General features: G+C 35.3%; 1 protein-coding gene across 4 annotated transcripts in view; it reads left to right on the forward strand.

Moving 5' to 3' along the window:
- The window catches only part of USP47 (ubiquitin specific peptidase 47), a 138,165-nt gene that overhangs the window by 92,955 nt on the left and 23,875 nt on the right, over positions 1-21,335 (forward strand). For all 4 annotated transcript variants that reach the window (XM_032240754.1, XM_032240755.1, XM_032240757.1 and 1 more), the window contains 7 exons: positions 441-608; positions 13,564-13,695; positions 14,157-14,233; positions 14,815-14,870; positions 17,833-17,945; positions 18,635-18,739; positions 21,090-21,297. In XM_032240754.1, coding sequence (XP_032096645.1) covers positions 441-608; positions 13,564-13,695; positions 14,157-14,233; positions 14,815-14,870; positions 17,833-17,945; positions 18,635-18,739; positions 21,090-21,297 — 859 coding nt within the window. The remainder of the gene's footprint in view (positions 1-440; positions 609-13,563; positions 13,696-14,156; positions 14,234-14,814; positions 14,871-17,832; positions 17,946-18,634; positions 18,740-21,089; positions 21,298-21,335) is intronic.

The following is a 21,335-nucleotide window of genomic DNA, read 5'->3' on the forward strand; positions in this document are numbered from 1 at the left end:
GCTATGTGTCGCTAGTGTTGAACTTTTTGTTCAAGAAAAGAGATGATATTCTTTTATAATTTGAGAACATCAAAAGCTCCTTTTGAAGCCCAGCTTCTCTGATTTTGTGGATTTTGCTAAAAGAAACAATAATTTTTCAGCATAGTTTCAACTGTTATGTTGTAACAGTACACATAAATGAAATTTAATAGAATTCTGAATCACCAATTTGTTGTGTTTAAATTTTAAGGACATAATAGAAAAGCTTTTAAAATACATTTTGCCTGTTTAATTTTACTTAAGGTCTCACTTTTTAAGAGAAAATAAATTTGCTTAAAGTAAAATATTTTTACTAATATGTTAAATTGTGTGAAAATGTTAGCACTATATAGGTACAAATTTTTGTTGAACATATTTGCTCTGTATTTGGTTTATAACTAAAATAATTATGTCTTATTAAGAAATCTCCTCAAACTGAAAGTTGCACTGACAGTGGTGCAGAAAATGAAGGTAGTTGTCACAGTGATCAGATGAGTAATGATTTCTCCAATGATGATGGTGTTGATGAAGGAATCTGCCTTGAAACCAATAGTGGGACTGAAAAGATCTCAAAATCTGGACTTGAAAAGGTACCTTTTATAGTCTGCATTTTTTAGTTGAAAGTGAGAATAATCTCTGACTTGCTGTATAATTCTGTAACTGTTGTGACAAAGTTCTCTTTAAAAGAAACTTAATTTTTTAAAGTTAAGACTTCTCAAATAGAGGGTTTTTTTTTGGTGCATATATATATATATATATATATATATATGTGTGTGTGTGTGTGTGTGTTTATATACATATATATGATTATAATTAAACTTCAGGAGAAACTGTTTACAAGTTGGAACATTAATTTTTGGGAGACCATACTGTAAGTGTCTAAGCAAGCTGGATGGTATAGAAAGGATGCCTAATAGTCAAGAAACCACGATTCTGTTACCACCTCTGCTTTTAAGGTTGCAGCAAGCCTCTGAGAAAAGCAAAATGTTGGATTAGAATCATAGATTTTTAAAAGTTTGGTCATGGAACACTTTATGAGACAATTAATAATGGATCTGATCTTTCTAAAGCAGAAAATGCCAAAAACCCCAGTCTTTCTCCCCTGTCCTGTAATAGTCCTCAAGACATCTTCAAAAATTATACATTTCCGTGGATTATCATTTGAAAACCACAGAACTGGATCATCTCTGGGGTAGGATCTTGCCCCTGTGTCAGTGATTTTAACGTTTTTTCAGACCATTTTTTTTTTCACATATATTCTGTTTTATTGAGGGAAGGACTGTAGATAAAATGTCTTGGGCATGGTGTAAATAATAAACTACTAATGTGAAGACTGATAAGTAACTCAAGTATTACAGAGTCATTAAATATAGGGATTTTAAGGCAATATTTAAAAATAGAGTTTTACTTTCATAAATCTGTTTTTAGACAGAGGCCATTCTTCTCATTATCACCACCACCTTTTACCTTTTAAAATTATCTGTTTCATTCAGGGCAGACAGTTGAGTAGGGATTGCCATGTAATGAATAATGTAATGAGTACATTGTAACTTAGTATAAAAACATGGCATTCTAGCAAGAGTTGGCAAACTATGGCTCAAGAGCTAAACCTGGACGCTTGCCTGTGTTTTTACGTACACAGTCATTTCATCTGCAAATAAAGATAGCATTCTTCCTTTCCCATCCGCATGTCTTTTTCTTTTCTTGTCTCGCTGCGCTAGGTGGGACTTACAATGAAATATTGAGTAGAGTGGTAAGGGAGAACATCCTTACCTTGTTCCCAGTCTTCAGAGAAAAGCTTTCAATTTCTTACCATTGAGTGTGATGTTGACTTTCAGTTTTTTTGTGTTCCTTTCCTATTTTGTTGAAATCTTTTATCATGAATGGGTATTGCATTTTTTCAGATTTTTTTTTTCTGTGTCAGTTGATATCATCATGTATTTTTCTTCTTCAGCCTGAATTACATAGATTGATTTTCAAATGTTGAGCTATCTTTGCATACGTGGAATAAATCCTGCCTTGTTATGGTGTATCTTTTTATACATTGTTGATTTGACTTGCTAATATTTTGCAGAGGATTTTGCATCTGTGTTTGTGAGAGGCATTGTAGTTTTCCTTTCTCATGGTGTCTTTATCTGGTTTTGGTGATATTGGGCTCATGTAATGAGTTAGGGAATGTTCCCTCTGCCTTTAATTTTGGAAGAGATGGTGGAAAATTGGTATTGTTTCTTTCTTAAATGTTTGGTAGAATTCACCAGGGAAATTATCTGGGCCTGGTGCTTTCTTTTGTAGAAAGTGATTTTATATATATATATATATGTAAAATTGCACTTTAGGTTCTGGGGTACATGTGCAGAACATACAGGATTGTTGCATAGGTACATACATGGCAATGTGGTTTGCTGCCTCCATCCTGTCACCTATATCTGGCATTTCTCCCCATGTTATGCCTCCCCAACTGCCTACCCTCTGCTGTCCCTCCCCTAGTCCCCCACAACAGACCCCAGTGTGTGATGTTCCACTCCCTGTGTCCATGTGTTCTTATTGTTCAACACCCGCTTATGAGTGAGAACATGCAGTGTTTGATTTTCTGTTCTTGTGTCAGCTTGCTGAGAATGGTGGTTTCCAGATTCATCCATGTCCCTACAAGGGACACAAACTCATCATTTTTTATGGTTGCATAGTATTCCATGGTGTATATGTGCCACATTTTCCTTGTCCAGTCTATCATAAATGGGCGTTTGGGTTGGTTCCAGGTCTTTGCTATTATAAACAGTGCCGCAGTGAACATACCTGTGCGTGTATCTTTATAATAGAATGATTTATAATCCTTTGGATATATACCCAGTAATGTAATTGCTGGGTCAAATGGAATTTCTGTTTCTAGGTCCTTGAGGAAGCGCCACAGTGTCTTCCGCAATGATTGAACTAATTTACATTACCACCAACAGTGTAACTGTTCCTATTTCTCCACATCCTCTCCAGAATCTATTGTCTCCAGATTTTTTAATGATTGCCATTCTAACTGGTGTTAGATGGTATCTCAATGTGGTTTTGATTTGCATTTCTCTAATAACCAGTGATGATGAAAATTTTTTATATGTTTGTTGGCTTCATATACATCTTCTTTTGAAAAGTGTTCATTCATATCCTTTGCCCTCTTTTGAATGGGGTTTATTTGTTTTCTTGTAAATCTGTTTAGTTCTTTGTAGATTCTGGATATTAGCCCTTTGTCAGATGGGTAGATTGCAAAAATTTTTTCCCATTCTGTTGGTTGCCGGTTCACTCTAATGATTGTTTCTTTTGCTGTGAAGAAGCCCTGGAGTTTAATTAGATCCCATTTGTCTATTTTGGCTTTTGTTGCCAATACTTTTGGTATTTTAGTCATGAAGTCCTTGCCTACGCCTATGTCCTGAATAGTTTTGCCTAGGTTTTCTTCTAGAGTTTTTATGGTGTTAGGTCTTATGTTTCAGTCTTTAATCCATCTGGAGTTAATTTTAGTGTAAGGTGTCAGGAAGGAGTCCAGTTCCTGCTTTCTGCACATGGCTAGCCAGTTTTCCCATCACCATTTATTAAACAGGGAATCCTTTCCCCATTGCTTGTTTTTGTCAGGTTTGTCAAAGATCAGATGGTTATAGATGTGTGGCATTCCCTCCGAGGCCTCTGTTCTGTTCTGTTGGTCTATACCTCTGTTTTGGTACCAGTACCATGCTATTTTGATTACTGTAACTTTGCAGTATAGTTTGCAGTCAGGTAGCGTGATGCCTCCGGCTTTGTTCTTTTTGCTTAGAATTGTCTTGGCTATGTGGGCTCTCTTTTGGTTCCATATGAAGTTTAAGGTGGTTTTTTCCAGTTCTGTGAAGAGGGTCATAGGTAGCTTGATGGTGATAGCGTTGAATCTATAAATTACTTTGGACAGTATGGCCAATATTGATTCTTCCTAACCATGAGCATGGAATGTTTCTCCATCTGTTTGTGTCCTCGCTTATTTCCTTGAGCTGTGGTTTCTAGTTCTCCTTGAAGAGGCCCTTTACATCCTTTGTTAGTTGTATTCCTAGGTATTTTATTCTCTTTGTAGCAATTGTGAATCTCAGTTCATTCTTGGTTTGGCTCTCTTTAAGTCTGTTATTGTTGGATAGGAATGCTTGTGATTTCTGCACATTGATTTTGTATTCTGAGACTTTGCTGAAGTTGCTTATCAGTTTCAGGAGATTTTGGGCTAAGACAATGGGGTCTTCTAAATATACAATCATGTCATCTGCAAATAGAGACAATTTGACTTCCTCCTTTCCCAATTAAATACGATTTATTTCTTTTTCTTGCCTGATTGCTCTGGCTAGAACTTCCAATACTATATTGAATAGGAGTAGTGAGAGAGGGCATCCTTGTCTAGTGCCAGATTTCAAAGGGAATGCTTCCAGTTTCTGTCCATTCAGTATGATATTGGCTGTGGGTTTGTTGTAAATAGCTTTTATTATTTTGAGATGAGAGTTTTTATCATAAAGGGCTGTTGAGTTTTGTCAAAGGCCTTCTCTGCGTCTATTGAGATAATCACGTGGTTTTTGTCTTTGGTTCTGTTTATGTGGTGGATTACATTTATAGACTTGCGTATGTTGAACCAGCCTTGCATCTCCGGGATGAAGCCTACTCGATCATGATGGATAAGCTTTTTGATGTGCTGTTGCAATTGGCTTGCCAGTATTTTATTGCAGATTTTTGCATTGATGTTCATCATAGATATTGGCCTGAAGATTTCTTTTTTTGTTGAGTCTCTGCTGGGTTTTGGTATCAGGATGATGTTGGTCTCATAAAATGATTTGAGAAGGATTCCCTGTTTTTGGATTGTTTGGAGTAGTTTCAGAAGGAATGGTACCAGCTCCTCTTTGTATGTCTGGTAGAATTCGGCTGTGAACCCATCTGGACATGGGCTTTTTTTGGTTATAGGCTATTAATTGCTGCCTCAACTTCAGCCCTTGTTATTGGTCTGCTGAAGCTTTCATCTTCTTCCTGGTTTAGGCTTGGGAGGGTGCAAGTGTCCAGGAATTTATCCATTTCTTCCAGGTTTACTGGTTTATGTGCATAGAGCTGTTTGTAGTAATCTCTAATTTTAGTTTGTATTTCTATGGAATCTGTGGTGATATCCCCTTTATCGTTTTTTATTGCATCTATTTGATTATTCTCCCTTTTTTATTAATCTGGGCAGCAGTATGTTTATTTTGTTGATCTTTTCAAACAACAAGCTCCTGGATTTACTGATTTTTTTTGAAGGGTTTTTTTATGTCTCTATCTCCTTCAGTTCAGCTCTGATCTTAGTTATTTCTTGTCTTCTGCTAGCTTTTGAGTTTTTTGATCTTGCTCCTCTAGCTCTTTCAATTTTGATGATAGGGTGTTGATTTTAGGTCTTTCCTTGCTTCTCATGTGGGCATTTATTGCTATAAATTTTCCTCTAGACACTGCTTTAATGTGTCCCAGAGATTCTGATACGTTGTGTCTCATTGGTTTTGAAGAACATCTTTTATTTCTGCCTTCATTTCATTGTTTATCCAGTCAACATTCAAGAGCCAGGTGTTCAGTTTCCATTAAGTTGTGCAGTTCTGAGTGAGTTTATTAATCCTGAGTTCTAATTTGATTTCACTGTGGTCTGAGAGACTGTTACGATTTCCGTTCTTTTGCATTTGCTGACGAGTGATTTATTTTCAGTTATGTGGTCAATTTTAGAGTAAGTGTGATGTGGTGCTGAGAACAATGTATATTCTGGGGATTTGGGGTGTAGAGTTCTGTGGATGTCTATTAAATCTGCTTGGTCCAGATCTGAGTTCAAATCCTGGATATCCTTGTTAGTTTTCTATCTCATTGATCTGTCTAATATTACAGTGGAGTGTTAAAGTCTCCCACTATTATTTTGTGGGAGTCTAAGTCTCTGTAGGTCATTAAGAACTTGCTTTATAATTGTATATTTAGAAGACCCCATCATTTGTTATGATTTCCGTTCTTTTGCATTTGCTGAGGAGTTATTTGCTTCCAATTATGTGGTCAATTTTAGTGTAGGCGTTTATATTCTGTGGATTTGGAGTGGAGAGTTCTGTAAATGTCTATTAGGTTTGCTTGGTCTAGATCTGAGTTCAAGTCCTGGATATACTTGTTAATTTTCTGTCTCATGGATTTTCTGATATTGACAGTGGAGTGTTAAAGTCTCCCACTGTTACTGTGTGGGAGTCTAAGTCTCTTTGTAGGTTGTTAAGAACTTGCTTTATGTATCTGGGTGCTCCTGTATTGGGTGCATATATAGGTAGGATTGTTAGCTCTTCTTGTTGCATTGATCGTTTTACCATTATGTAATGCCCTTCTTTGTCTCTTGATCTTTGTTGGTTTAAAGTCTGTTTTATCAGAGACTAGGATTGCATCTCCTGCTTTATTTTATTTATTTATTTTTTTCCTCTCCATTTGCTTAATAAAATAAATTTTCCTCCATCCCTTCATTTTGAGCCTGTGTGTATCCTTGCAAGTGAGATGGGTTTCCTGGATACAGCACACCGATGGGTTTTGACTTTTTATCCAATTTGCCAGTCTGTGTCTTTGGATTGGGACATTTAGCCCATTTACATTTAAGGTTAACATTGTTATGTGTGCATTTGATCCTGCCATTTTGATGCTAGCTGGTTGTTTTGCTCATTAGTTGATGCAATTTTTTCATTGTGTCAGTGGTCTTTACCATTTGGTATGTTTTTGGAGTGGCTGGTACTGGTTGTTCCTTTCTGTTTAGTGCTTCTTTCCGGAGCTCTTGTAAGGCAGGCCTGGTGTTGATGAAATCTCTGAGCAATTGCTTGTTCATAAAGGATTTTATTTCTCGTTTGCTTTTGAAGCTTAGTTTGACTGGATATGAAATTCTAGGTTGAAAGTTCTTTTCTTTAAGGATGTTAAATATTGGCCCCCACTTTCTTTTGGCTTGTAGGGTGTCTGTGGAGAGATCCACTGTGAGTCTGATGGGCTTCCCTTTGTGGGTAACCTGACTTTTCTCCCTGGCTGCCCTTAGCCTTTTTTCCTTCATTTCAACCCTGGTGAATCTGACGATTATGTGCCTTGAGGTTGCTCTTCTTGAGGAATATCTTTGTGGTGTTCTCTATATTTCCTGGACTTGAATATTGGCCTGCCTTGCTAGGTTGGGGAAGTTCTCCTGGATAATATCCTGAAGAGTGTTTTCCAGCTTGAATTCATTCTTTCCATCACATTCAAGTACACCTATCAAACGTAGATTAGGTCTTTTCACATAATCCCATATTTTTGGAGGCTTTGTTCATTTCTTTTTTTTTATTTTATTTTTAAATGCTTTTTATGATTTTTTTCTTTTTGCCCCTTTTACAGGGGATCATTTCTTTTTCTCTAATGTTTCGTTCTCATTTGTTTCATTGAGTCAGTCTTCAATCTCTGATAACCTTTCTTCTGCTTGGTTGATTCAGCTATTAAAACTTTTGTATGCTTCACGAAGCTCTCATGTTGTGTTTTTCAGCTCAATCAAGTCGTTTTTATTCTTCTCTAAGCTGTTTATTTTTGTTAGCATTTCCTCAAACCTTTTTTCAAGGTTCTTAGTTTCTTTGCTTTGGGTTAGAACATGTTCTTTTAGCTCGGAGAAGTTTGTTATTTCCCACCTTCTGAAGCCTGTTTCTGTCAATTCATCAGACTCATTGTCCATCCCGCCTTGTTCCCTTGCTGGTGAGGCGTTGTGATCCTTTGGAGGAGGTGAGGTCTGGTTTTCGGTGTTGTCATCCTTTTTGTGCTGGTTTCTCCCATCTTTGTGGATTTATCTACCTGTGGTCTTTGTATTTGGTGACTTTCAGGTGGGGTCTCTGAGTCAACATCCTTTTTGTTGATGATGAAGTAAGGGTTGCTGCGGGTTTCTTCTTCTTTTATCTTTGTCCCATAAGGGTACCCACCAGTTGTCAGCCTAAGCTCTCCTTTATGATGTGTCTCTATGAATATACAGAGGTCGGGGAGCTGCTTACGGAAACAGTCTGTCCCTTATAGGAGCTCAGGTGCTGAGCTGTGAGCTCTGTTGTTCAGTTCGGAGCTGCTGGGCAGGTACCTTTAAGTCTGCTGCAGCAGAACTCAATCACCTTTTTTCCCTGGTGCTCTGTCCTGGGAAGGTGGGGCTTTATTTATAAGTTCCTGACCTGCTGCTGCCTTTTTTCAGAGATGCCCTGTCCAGCAAGGAGGTAGCTAGTCACATTCTGCCAGCAGAAGCATTGCTGAGCTCCCGTTGGCTCTGCCCAGCTGCTGTGTTAACTTCCTTGTGGTTTTGTTTTTAGAGGTATAGTTAGAACTGCCTTTGTAATGGCGGACTGCCTCAGTAATGGCAGATGCCCTTCCCCCTGCAGAGCTGGACCGTCCCTTGTCCAGCTCTGCTTGCTGTGAAATTCTCAATCCAGAGTGTTTCAAATTGCTAGTCTTTTTAGGGGTGGGACCCCCCACCCCCAAGCCATATCACCTGGCTCCCTGTTTCAGCCCCCTTTTTTTCAGTTGAATGGGTGACCCTGTCTCCCAGGCATTCCAGCTGCCAGTTGAAATGGCGCCCAGATTTGTGTGAGTTTTTGTGCGGAGACCCACTGTGCTGGCTGAAACAGCCATGCTGGAGACTCGTGGCACTTTTCTGCCTGGGAATCTCCTGGTCTGTGGGCAGTGAAAGCTCGTTTGGAAATGAGGTGATCACTCACCCTCTGCGTTCTTGCTGGGAACTGCACTCCTGAGCTGTTCCTATTCGGCCATCTTGGATCATCCCCTAGAAGGTGATTAATTATTTATTTAATTTCTATAATAGATATAGGGCTTTTCAGGTTACCTCTTTCTTCTTTTTGAATTTTGGTGGTTTGTGATTTTTAAGAAGTTGGTCCATTTTATCTAAGTTATCAAATTTGTGGGCATAGAATTGTTCAAAGTATTCCTTTATTGTCCTTTTAATGTAAGGGTGAACCTTCTTTTATTTCTGATATTGACAATTTGTGTGTGTGTTTTTTTTTTTTTCTTAGCCTAGAGATTGACCAACTGTATGGCATTTTTTTCTTCCAAAGGACCAGCTTTTGGTTTTGTTCATTCACTTTTTCTGTTGTTTTTCTATTTTCAATATAGGTAAGGATTGCATTAAACCTATAGATCACTTTGTAGTGTGACATTCTAAACCGTATTAAGCCTTCTAGTTCATGAACACAGGATATCTTTCTATTTATTTGTGTCTTTAATTTCTTTCCTTGATGTTTCATGGTTTTTTTCAGTGTATGAGTCTTCCGCCACCTTGGTTAAATTTATTCCTAAGAATTTTATTCTTTTTGATGCTATTATAAATGAAATTGCTTTCTTAATTTTCTTTTTGGATTATTAGTGTTAGTGTAACAATAAATTGTTAGTATTTAGAAATGCAACAGATTTGTGAGTGTGTTGATTTTGTAGCCTGCACTTTGCTGAATTTACTTGTTAGGTTTTTTTTTATGTGGAATCTTTATTTTCTACATACAAGATTGTCATTTGTGAACAGAAATAATTTTTCTTCTTTCTTTCCTATTTGGATTCCTTTTAATTCTTACTCTTGCCTGATTGCTCTGGCTAGGACTTCCAGTACTATGTTGAATAGAAGTGATATGAATGATCATCTCTGCTTTGTTCCTGATCTTAGAAGGAAAGCTTTTAGTTTTTCACCATTTAATGTGATGGTAGCTGTGGGTTTTTCATATAAGGCTTTCATTGTGTTGAGATAATTTCCTTCTATTCCTAGTTTGTTGAGTGTTTTTATCATGAAAGGGTGTTTAATTTTGTCAGATGCTTTTTCTTTGTCAATTGAAATGATCCTGTGGGCTTTCTTCATTCTGTTGATGTGGTGTTTTACATTGATCACTTAGGCATGATCTGTAGTCCTTTAATGTGTTATCGAAGTTGGTTTGCTAGTATTTTGTTAAGAATTTATGCGTGAATATTCATCAAAGAGATATTGTTCTATAGTTTTTAGTATCTTTGTCTAATTTTGGTGTCGATGTCATGCTGACCTCATTTGTATGAGTTTGGAAGTTTTTCCCTTTTTATGTTTTCATAAAGTTCAAGAAGGATTGCTGTTAATTCTTCTTTAAATGTTTGATAGAATTCTGTAGCAAAGCCACCTGGTCCTGGACTTCTCTTTGTTGGGAGGTTTTTGATTACTGATTCAATCTCCTTACTAATTATAGATGTGTTCAGATTTTTTATGTCTTCTTGAGTCAGCCTTCATTAGCTATATGTTTGTAGAAATTTATCTATTTCTTCTAGGGTACCTAATTTGTTGGCATACAGTTGTTCATAGTAGTCTCTTAGGAACCTTTTTATTTCTGTGGCGTCAATATAATGTCTCCTCTTTCGTTTATGATTTTCATTATTTGAGTCTTGTCTCTTTCTTAGCCTAGCTAAGGGTTTGTTAACTTTGTTGATCTTTTCAAAAAGCTAACTCTTAGTTTCATTATTTTTTTTCTATTCTCTATTTAATTTCTGCTCTAATCTTTATTTCCTTTCTTCTGCTATTTAGTTTTCTTCTTCTTTTTTTTACATCCCCTCTCCCCAACTTAGTTTGTTCTTCTATTTCTAGTTCCTTGAGGTTTAAAGTTAGGTTGTTGATTTTAGACGTTGTCTTCTTCATCTTCTTTTCTTTTCTTTTTTTTTTTTTGAGATGGAGTTTCGCTCTCGTTACCCAGGCTGGAGTGCAATGGCGTGATCTTGGCTCACCGCAACCTCCGCCTCCCGGGTTCAGGCAATTCTCCTGCCCCAGCCTCCTGAGTCGCTGGGATTACAGCACGCGCCACCATGCCCAGCTAATTTTTTGTATTTTTAGTAGAGACGGGGTTTCACCATGTTGACCAGGATGGTCTCGATTTCTTGACCTCGTGATCCACCCGCCTCGGCCTCCCACAGTGCTGGGATTACAGGCTTGAGCCACCGTGCCCGGCCTTCTTTTCTTTTTTTTTAATGTAGGCATTTACATCTATAAACTATCCTCTTTTGCTGCATCCCATAAGTTTTGGTGTGTTATGTTTTTGTTTTCATTTGTCTCAGTATATATTCTAATTTCCTTTGTCATTTCTTCTTTGACCCATTGGTTGTTTAAGAATGTGTTGTTTAAAACAACTTACAGATATTTGTAATTGAATTTTCTAGTTTTCCTTTTACTATTGATTTCTAATTTCTCTCCTTTACTTTTAAAGAATTATTTCTCTGGATACAGAATTCTAAGTTGCTGCTAATATTTCTTTCAACACGAAATATTTCACTACACTCTCCTTGCTTACATGGTTTATAATGAAAAGTGTGCTATAATTCTTATCCTTGTTCCTTTATAGGTAAGGTGTTTCCCCCACTGCCTCCCATGAAGTTTTTTTGGTCTTTGATTTTGTTCACTTTGAACATGATATGCCTGAACTTGGGAGTTTTTGTTTGTTTTTTGTTGTTTTGGTTTTTGCTTTATTGGGCATGGTGGGTATTTATTCTCTTTGGTGTTGAGCTTCCAGGCCTGTTGTTTAGTTTTACCATTTTTTGTAAATAAAGATTTATTGGAACACAATCACTCTAGTTGTTTACATATGGTATATGTCTGGTTTAGTACTATAATGACAGAGTTGAGTAGTTGTGACAGAAACCATATGGCCCAGAAAGCCTAAAATACTCAGCATTTGACCCTTGCATAAGTGGATCAAATAATTTACATTTTAGTTCTCACTTTGCCGTCAATAAACTGTGTCACTTCTGGCAAATCATTTAATATGTGTGTCTTTCACTTGCTACATTTTGGAGGAATTTGGACTAGATGCTTTCTGTTCTACTCGGATCTAGAAATTTACACTTCTGTTTGCTAGTACGATGTTTGAAGATATATCCCTTTTTTGTTAAGAGTAATGTATTGCTTTGTTAAATAGTATTAAAAGAGAAGAAAATGTTAGGATATGTTTTTATGTAATTTTATTTACAAATTGTGCTAGATTTGGATGATGGCACTTTACTTTCCTTCCTGCTTTTTAGCAATGTATTTGTGATTTGAAACTAAAATTATCATATTTGAGAACCCTTAACTCTGTCATGACTGTATTATTTTTGCTTTAAAATATGTTATATACAATTGTAATTTGGAAGGCAATTCAGTCTTCTGAATATACCACAATTATTGTCATCTAGAAGTTGCTACTATTAGAATTTTCCAGAAAAATAATTATGTTGGCTTTGATCATTGTGATGAAACTTAAAAAATGTATAGATGTTGATTTGTAGGCTTTTTCTGTATTTTATTTTTAAATGGGGGACTGCTTATCATAAGATACTGTTCATATTCAATCATATCAGAATTTTGTCTAGTGTATTACCATATTCAGAGCATTTTAATTTAATAACCTGCAGTTACCACATTTTGTAAGTTTTTAAATGCTTTAAACACACCTTTTGGATTGCAAATAAATTCTGAAACTTCCCCTCTGTCACCACTGTGATTAATTTTAGTTTTAGGAATAAAATTTGAACCACATAAACAAGTTTTCAGACATTTTCAAAATTTGTTCTGGAAATTTCACTATTAGCCATATATTGTGGTCAGTTTAAAGTTGTTTAAGATAAATTGGAATGCCTTGAAAGTTCTAGAAGTCTCTAAAATGCTTCTTAGGCAAAGAAGAAAGAAGACAAATCCTAGTACTTGTAGAAAAGTAAATAAAATAAAGCTTGTCTGTTGTAAACAGGAGAATCTTCTTATGTCAAACTGCCTTTTTAACCTCCTTTCCTTCTCTTGTTTCTGTCTGCCTACCTGTTCTTTTTTTGTGTGTGATAGAGTTACTGGTCTGCAACGTCTTCAGTATGTCAAACTGTCTTAGGAGTTGTTCTAAAAACAAGTCATTATAAATGACCTCTTTTTTTAAACAAGTTGCCTCTCTTCTCCTGTTTTCTTCCACAAATACTTAAGTTTGCTTAAAATAATGTTTACTTCCAAACTTTAAAGAATTATTTTCAGAACAGGAAGCTAAAGAAATAATTTTAATTTATTGTAGATATAGTATAATTCAGGATTCATTCTTAATATAAGAGAGAGAAATTAGTAGATCACGACATCTCAGATAATGTGTGAATACATTAGAAGATGTTTCAAATAATTATATTCCTCAGCTCTTTTGTAGAGGAAATAGAATTTGAATAAGAAACAGTATGTTGCTAGGAATTTCTTTTATCAACTGTGCATTTTAGAACAGCGTTTTAGCTAGCATCTGTTTCTGAAATTTTAGACTATTATTTAATTTTTACATATGTAAGTTTATAGATTATATAGTTTCAAAGGTTATAGCATAATTAAAATCTGAAAGAATACACTGATTAAACTTGTGTAACTTGTGGTATATACAGTTATTTGGTAACTTGCCAGTTTTGTTTTACCTTAGGGAAAGTTGACCTATGGCATATAGAACAACTAACTATGTTACTTCTCTGTGTGTTAGTAGAGAATAGGAAAAACACAAATAAGCGTTCTGTGTTTTTCTTCTCTGAGTTACTTTTATTTTTTCTCCTTAGAACTCCTTGATCTATGAACTTTTCTCTGTTATGGTTCATTCCGGGAGTGCTGCTGGTGGTCATTATTATGCATGTATAAAGTCATTCAGTGATGAGCAGTGGTACAGCTTCAATGATCAACATGTCAGCAGGGTAAGGATATGTCCTTTAAGATTATTACTCTGAAAGATGGGAATAGGGATGTTTCTAAACAACAGCAAAGTTTTTAAGGATGAGTGAATGTGTCTGGTGATACATCTTAAGACTCATATCAAACCAGTCTTTAATTTTTGCTTTTATTAAAGCTCTTGCCTTTTTTATTATTTGTTTTGCTTATTTGTTTGGGGCTTGTTGAATATCTCCAGAGATAGACTAACAATTTTCCTCTGGGCCTGAGCCTCATAGGTGCTACTTTTACTTCACATGTGATTAGGAACACTAGAACTGACTGGCTCGTAAGCAGCCACTGATAATGATCAAATTTTGTATCTGTGTGAGCAATCATGAAGGTCTTTGATAGCATTTAACTCTGAGGCTAAAGATTGAGTTACATATTGACATTAATGTGAAGTGTTACAGAATTTGCAAAAAGAAATCATGTAACACATTTTCAGATAACACAAGAGGACATTAAGAAAACACATGGTGGATCTTCAGGAAGCAGAGGATATTATTCCAGTGCTTTTGCAAGGTAAGCAGTTTTCCAATTTTCAGTGTTTAAAAGTTAGAATTAATTATAGCTTCTCAGTGTTTTTTATCATCAAAGATTTAACCCAGGTATTGACAGACTACAACCCATAAGCCAAATCCAACCTGCCTCCATATTTTGGAAATCAGGCTTGAACACTGACATAGCCATTTGTTTCTACATTATGTGTTAATGCTTTTGCACTATAATAACATAGTTGAGTAGTTGCAGCACAGACCATATGGCCTACAAAGCTTATGATACTACTATTTAGTCCTTGCCAGAAAAAACTTGCTGGCTCCTGACTTAACTGTTGTATGTAGACATTCCAGTACACAGTTTTGTTGAAGGCTTTACTGTGTTATAAAGAGGAGATGTGGAATCTTCTCTAAATGTGATAAGTGGAAACAGATTATCCTCTTATCTGCAATGTTTTAAATCTGAATGTGTCTGTGAACAGTGGCATGATTTTCTAATTGTTTTTTTTTAAAAAATCACAATTTAAAATAAATATTTCATGCTTAGAAGTGGAATCTTTACAATCTACTTTTTGTCCCTATTAATCTTTTTTGTATTTCTACTAGTTCCACAAATGCATATATGCTGATCTATAGACTGAAGGATCCAGCCAGAAATGCAAGTATGTTTACCTACAGTTATATGATTTTAATCTGTGTTGTTAACTAATTTCTTTTGTAAGTTTCGCAAACCCAGATAACTACTTTTAAATGATAGGATAATTGTTTTATGCCTGGAAGAATTATTTACAAAGACTGTTATAAAATAATGCCAAATGCCAAATGGTAAGGACCTTGAAAAAATGTTGAGTTATTTTTTTAAGATACGAAGAGACAAAACTACATTAAATAAATTGAATGTTTGTTAGTAGTAAGATTGTATAAAATGCAGTTTGATACAGGGATGATAAACCCAGCTTTGTCCTAACTCATCATCTGTGTGTCCTAGAGCAACCTTTTCTAAGCTTTTCTTTTCTTTTTTTGAAACGGATTGTCGCCCTGTCACCCAGGCTAGAGTGCAGCGGTGCAATGTTGGCTCACTGCAGCCTCCGCCTCTTGAGTTCAAGTGATTGTCCTGTCTCAGCCTCCCGAGTAGTGAGGATTACAGGCATGTACCACCACACCCAGCTAATTTTTGTATTTTTAATAGAGACGGGGTTTCGCCATTTTGGCCAGGCAGGTCTCAAACTCCTGACCTCAGGTGATCCATCCGCCTTGGCCTCCCAAAGTGCTAGGATTACATAGTCGTGCGCCACTACACCCGGCCAACCTTGCTCAGCCTTTCTTTACACATCTGTAAAATGTGTATAATAGTATTTTATAGTATTGTTATAAAAATTGTAATGAGATAACATTTTCAACATTTAGCATCATATCTGATATATAGTAAAAAATTAAATTTAATGGTTATTGCTTTCTTTCAATGTCAAGTTTTTGGAGTATTTTAATATTTAAATGCTTTGATTGGGGATCCTGGGTGACCTGAACTTTTGATTTACGACTCTGAAAACATTTTTGGAAACTTGAGTTAAGTATTTATACTTATTTAATTTAAAAGCAAGTAAAGTGTTATGTATCTAGTACCGATGTTTTATGTGTTGTATTAAGAACCTCGGAAATAATCCAGTATATGAAGCATGTTTGTTTGGCTTTTTAAATAATTATTGCTTTTAAAAAATTGCAGTTTTTGTTTTTCCTTGCTAATTCTGACTCTCTCAGGCTATATTGCAAATATGTAGGGGAGTGTGTACATACTGATACATATACAGATGATGTGTTTGCTCATGGTCTTTTCATAATTAAAATGTAATCACAATCTTTGATTTCAGTATATTTCCTTTGTTTAGAAACTGCCATTGCTATTAGTATGTTTCAAGCATTATGCTTTTATTCACATTTTTGTAAACCCTCATTAGATGGTGAATTCAGTTGGTACAAGATTAGGATTTACTCATCTTTTCACATAAAAGTATATTCCAGGATTTGTCATATAGTAATGTTCAATAATTTACTATGGCATTATTGAAAAAATAAAATTATAATAAGTCATTTCAGAACAGAGACTTAAGAGCAAAAGTAATCATTTGTACTGTATTATCTGTGCCAAAGTTGTCCCAAATCATAGCTATCTGGAAGCAGAGTCAGTATTGTCATTCATGTCCTTCATGTGGACCCAGCCTTCGAAAAGCGCAGTAACAGCCTTCCTTTGCTCCCCCAACTCTAGTTTTGTTATAAAGCACCAGAGGGCGCTGTATGATATGGAATGTTTTTTAAATTAGAGCACTTTCCTAGAAGCAGCAGCTTTTACGTTTTACAAACGTATGCTATTTTTGATATAAATTATTTTCCCTTTTTAATGCCAAATAATCATTGGTTTTATTAAATGGTGTCATAATTTCATATTGTCACTTTGAATACTTTAAAGGTACGTATGAAGTTGTGATTATTAAGAAAAACTTGATATGTGAGTCTGTAGTAACTATTTTTTGCATATATTTTTTCCCTTTAGTTGCTTAAAAGTAGCCTCAGAAATTATGTTAGGTTGTCCTTGCATTGCTGTAAAGCAATACCCTAAACTGGGTAATTTGTAAAGAAAAGAAGTTTAATTGGCTCACCGTTCTGCAGACTCTGCAGGAAGCATGATGCTCAGCTTCTGAGGAAGCCCCAGGGAGTTTTCGATCATGTTAGAAGGCAATATGGAAACAGGCATTTCACATGGCAAAAGCAGGAGCAAGCAAGTTGCTGGGGGTCAAGAGGGTGCCACACACTTTTAAATGACCAGAACTCATGAGAACTCACTGTCATAAGGACAGCACCAAGCCATGAGGCATCTACCCCCGTGACCCAGACACCTCCCACCAGGCCCCACCTCCAGTACTGGGGATTACAATTCAGCATGAGATTTGGACGAGGACAAATGTCTAAACTATATCACAAATAATCATCACTTTTTATATTCACGTGAATCTTGACCATATAGAGAGGGATAAATCCGAAAGATGAAGTTGTCAGTTTTGTGATTCTGTATTCTTTGGTTAGGAGGCAGCTAAAGACTGCTTTGAGAACACAGGAAAGATGGTAGTAAACAAATAGATAGTATTTAGTGGCAGGAACAGCAGCAGCATTTATTAATTTTTTTTTATATCTCAGGTAGTAACTTTATGAGGTAGATGATATTAATAAGCTAAAGAGACCTACATTTGGAGAAGTAAACTTGCCCAAGGTCACACAGTTTGATGGGAATGGCATGATTTGAAGTCAGAAATAATTTTATTTTCAAGTTTCAGAGAGCTTTTTCATTCTAAAATATTAATTCACATACTGGAGTTGTTCTGGAGCCAAGAGCCATTTTGAATAAATACATGGTTCTTTAAGATATGAGACCTAACCATGTGTCCCTGTTAACTATCTCTTCACCCTTTTGTGGATGAAGTTTGTGTTCCAAGTTGAGAGAAGGATATAATTGAGATATGTCTCCATGAGTGCTGTAGTAGAAGTATATACTATGGGAGCATAGCGAAGCAGAATGAATAAAGGGAGCTCAGTTTCAGTGACACTGTTTTGTCCTGTTTTTATTACTAATAGAATTTCTAGAAGTGGATGAATACCCTGAACATATTAAAAACTTGGTGCAGAAAGAGAGAGAGTTGGAAGAACAAGAAAAGAGACAACGAGAAATTGAACGCAATACATGCAAGGTTGAATTCCATAATTTTATTTTTAATTGAAAGCACTATTTTTAAGCTTGCTTAACTGCAATTCTCATGACTAACTCATTGATTTTTTAGACAGTTTTGCCATCATGATCACTGAACAATGTAACCAATCATACTATAAAGGTAAAATTTGATTTGATGTGTAAAAACCCAGTAATATATGTAGTGACGGTGGTCAGTGCTGGTGAAGCCACAGTTGAGGTAGACATTCTCTTACCCTATTGAAAGAAAATAAATCAGTAAAAACTGTATAGAAATTGAACAGTATTTATGAAGAGCCTTAAGCAAATTCATATTCTTTTACATAATTTTTCTTACAGAATTATTTCCTAATGAAGTAATCACAATTACTGTAAAAATCTTGATTACAGGGATATTCATTATAGTATTTTACAAATTAGGGAAAAATTGGAAACAGCCCAAGTGTTTATTGGTAGGGGAGTGATTATGTAAATTATACATGTGTATGAGGAAACATACAGTAATGTTTTTTTAGTTTTTTTATGGCATGAGTCAGTATCAATTACTAAGAATAGATACAAGAAAGAATGATCTCAATTATGTTTTTTTTTTTTAATTGTAGTATTTTGACAATTAGAATGCTATCTACAGAAGAATTGAATTTTGACTCTTGAATTTTGGATTTGATGATGATATTTTACATTTTCTAGATAAAATTATTCTGTTTGCATCCTGCAAAACAAGTAATGATGGAAAATAAATTGGAGGTTCATAAGGATAAGACATTAAAGGAAGCAGTAGAAATGGCTTATAAGGTATGTTTAATTGCATCATTGACATTTACTAATATAACAGTATTAACATAATTTCCCAAGTTTTTATTATGGATAATGGTTATATAAGCACTTGCAGTAACCTTGGTAACCAGTTAATTTATCTCTTACTAAGTATATTTATATCTCTCCTTTGGAGCATATTCAGTTGATTTTGAAAATTTTCTCCCTTTGGAAGCCATTTAAACTTTCTAGGTCCCAGAATTAGAAACAAAATTTTATTTGCTCTTTCTATTCATTTAACATAGATTTCTTGAGTGTTTACTGTATGAAACAGAGATACCAGAGTGAATAAGACAATGGTGAGATATTAGAGATACCAAAGGGAACAAGACACGGTCACTGCCCTTATGGAGATTACAATCTATTGGAAAGAACAAACAAAACATATTTAAACATCACAGTTTGCAATTATTTTATTATTTAGATGCTATAAACACAGTAGTAGTAAATTGAGAAAATTTATTTTGAGACTGTAACCATGAGACAGGGAGACAGCTATGCAAAAAGCTGAGGAAGAATATACTGGTGTGTAGTCAGATGCATTATCCATTCTGTCACTGGCCCATGCCCAAGGAAGAATATTCTAAGTAGAGTGAACAGCATGTTCAAAAATGCTGAGGTGAGGAGATGCTTGGCACATTTAAGAAACCCAAGAAAGGAGTCATATGTTTAGATTGTTTTGAATGAGCACAGAGTACCATAAAAGGAAATTAGAGATTTTTGTGAAATGGAAGTTTGCATTTTGTTCTCTAAGAGTAGTAGAAAGTTATTAATGTGGTTTGAAAGGCAAATAGGGACATGCTGTTTCACCAGATCATTCTAAATGTCATTTATGATACTTAACAAATTGAAGTTTTTCCCTTTCCATATAAGCATTAACAGAATTTGACTGAAATTAAAGTCATTACCTAGAGAAAAAATTGCATACTATATCATTTTGTGTATAATTATACATGGAACCGATAAAAGAACTCAACACACAAGATAGCTGATATTGTTTCTCAAAGTGTGATCTAACACAATTTGCACCAAAGTCACATTCTTATTAAAAATGCTAATTGCTGCTTATGAATCGGAATTTCTCTGTTGGAGCCCAGGAATAGGCATTGTAACACATATCTCAGGTGACTCTCAGGCATAATCAAGTTTGAGAATCATTTGTGTTATACGTCTGTTCCTGCATAGCACTTACCAGTATTGAAATTTTACATTTAATTGTTTGACTATTTTAATATCACTGTCCCTCACTAGACTATAAACACAAGTACAGAAACCATTTTGGTTTTGCTCACAATTTTATTTTCAATACTCTTGCCTAGTATATAGAAAAGTCAAAATTGGTTAGCTTTTTGAATGGATAAATGAATGAACAAACATTAAAATGGATAGATGGCTCTGGATTTGCCTCATTTTGGTAAAAATTCTTTAAATATAATGGTGGACTGCAAGCATTAGTCTTAAAAATAGGAAGTAAAAGTTTGCAAATAAAAAGAATCAAACAGAAGAGAGAAATAAGTCAATCTTATATACTAAAAGTAGAGCTTCATTGCTGGGAATGGGAGTTGGGAAGGAGTAGAGATCAGTGGTGATACACTGAAGCTTACAAGTCTTTAAATTTTTATCACAACCTTAAATGAACATTGAATACTTCTAAGCAATCCTACTATGTTCCTCCAGGAGGCTTATTTCCTATCAAGAGGGTTGTTGCAACCAGGGTACGTCATCTGTTAGTGACATAAGCTAGAAGGAAATTTTATGATAGAAATTCCTGTACCATGAGCTGTAAGTATTCTGGAGGCTAATATTGAAAGGGGATATCTGGAGAGGAGTGAGGTGACACCTGAGAGACATAGAAGCCATACCCTTTGTGATGGGTCTATGAGACATGCTGTCCTCCTGTACTTAGAATGCTGCTAGATACATGAATTATCAAATCTACTTCCAATTGGATTAAGAAAACAAAAAATGCATATTCAAGTTGGCTGTTTGGTTGTTTTCCTCTATGTTTCCAGCTTAGTTGATTACGAGCAGTAGGTTATAATACATTGATTTTGTTTCTACATCTAAAATTTATGGTGTTAGCTTTTTAAAAAATAAAAATGTCTTTAAATTAGTACATGCTTTATATGATCTGAGGGATAATGAAACATAATTATATAAAGTAACATTTACATTGTACCTGTAACTTTGATGTCTTTGATGCAATCATAAATGTGTGGATTTTATTTGTTAGGGCCTATTGGTAGTGTTAATTATATACAGACTAAAACACTATATATGTATTTATATATGTATTTTTTTTTCTTTCTGGGGGATTGCTTTCTTTTAGATGATGGATTTAGAAGAGGTAATACCCCTGGATTGCTGTCGCCTTGTTAAATACGATGAGTTTCATGATTATCTAGAACGATCATATGAAGGAGAAGAAGATACACCAATGGGACTTCTACTAGGTGGCGTCAAGTCAACATATATGTTTGATCTGTTGTTGGAGACGAGAAAGCCTGATCAAGTTTTCCAGTCTTACAAACCTGGAGGTATCTAAAAACTCCCAATTTTACACTATTTTGAGATG

This window comes from Sapajus apella, unplaced genomic scaffold, assembly GCF_009761245.1.
Source record: "Sapajus apella isolate SASKATOON/1434 unplaced genomic scaffold, GSC_monkey_1.0 scaffold47, whole genome shotgun sequence".
In the NCBI taxonomy this organism is placed as follows: Eukaryota; Metazoa; Chordata; class Mammalia; order Primates; family Cebidae; genus Sapajus; species Sapajus apella.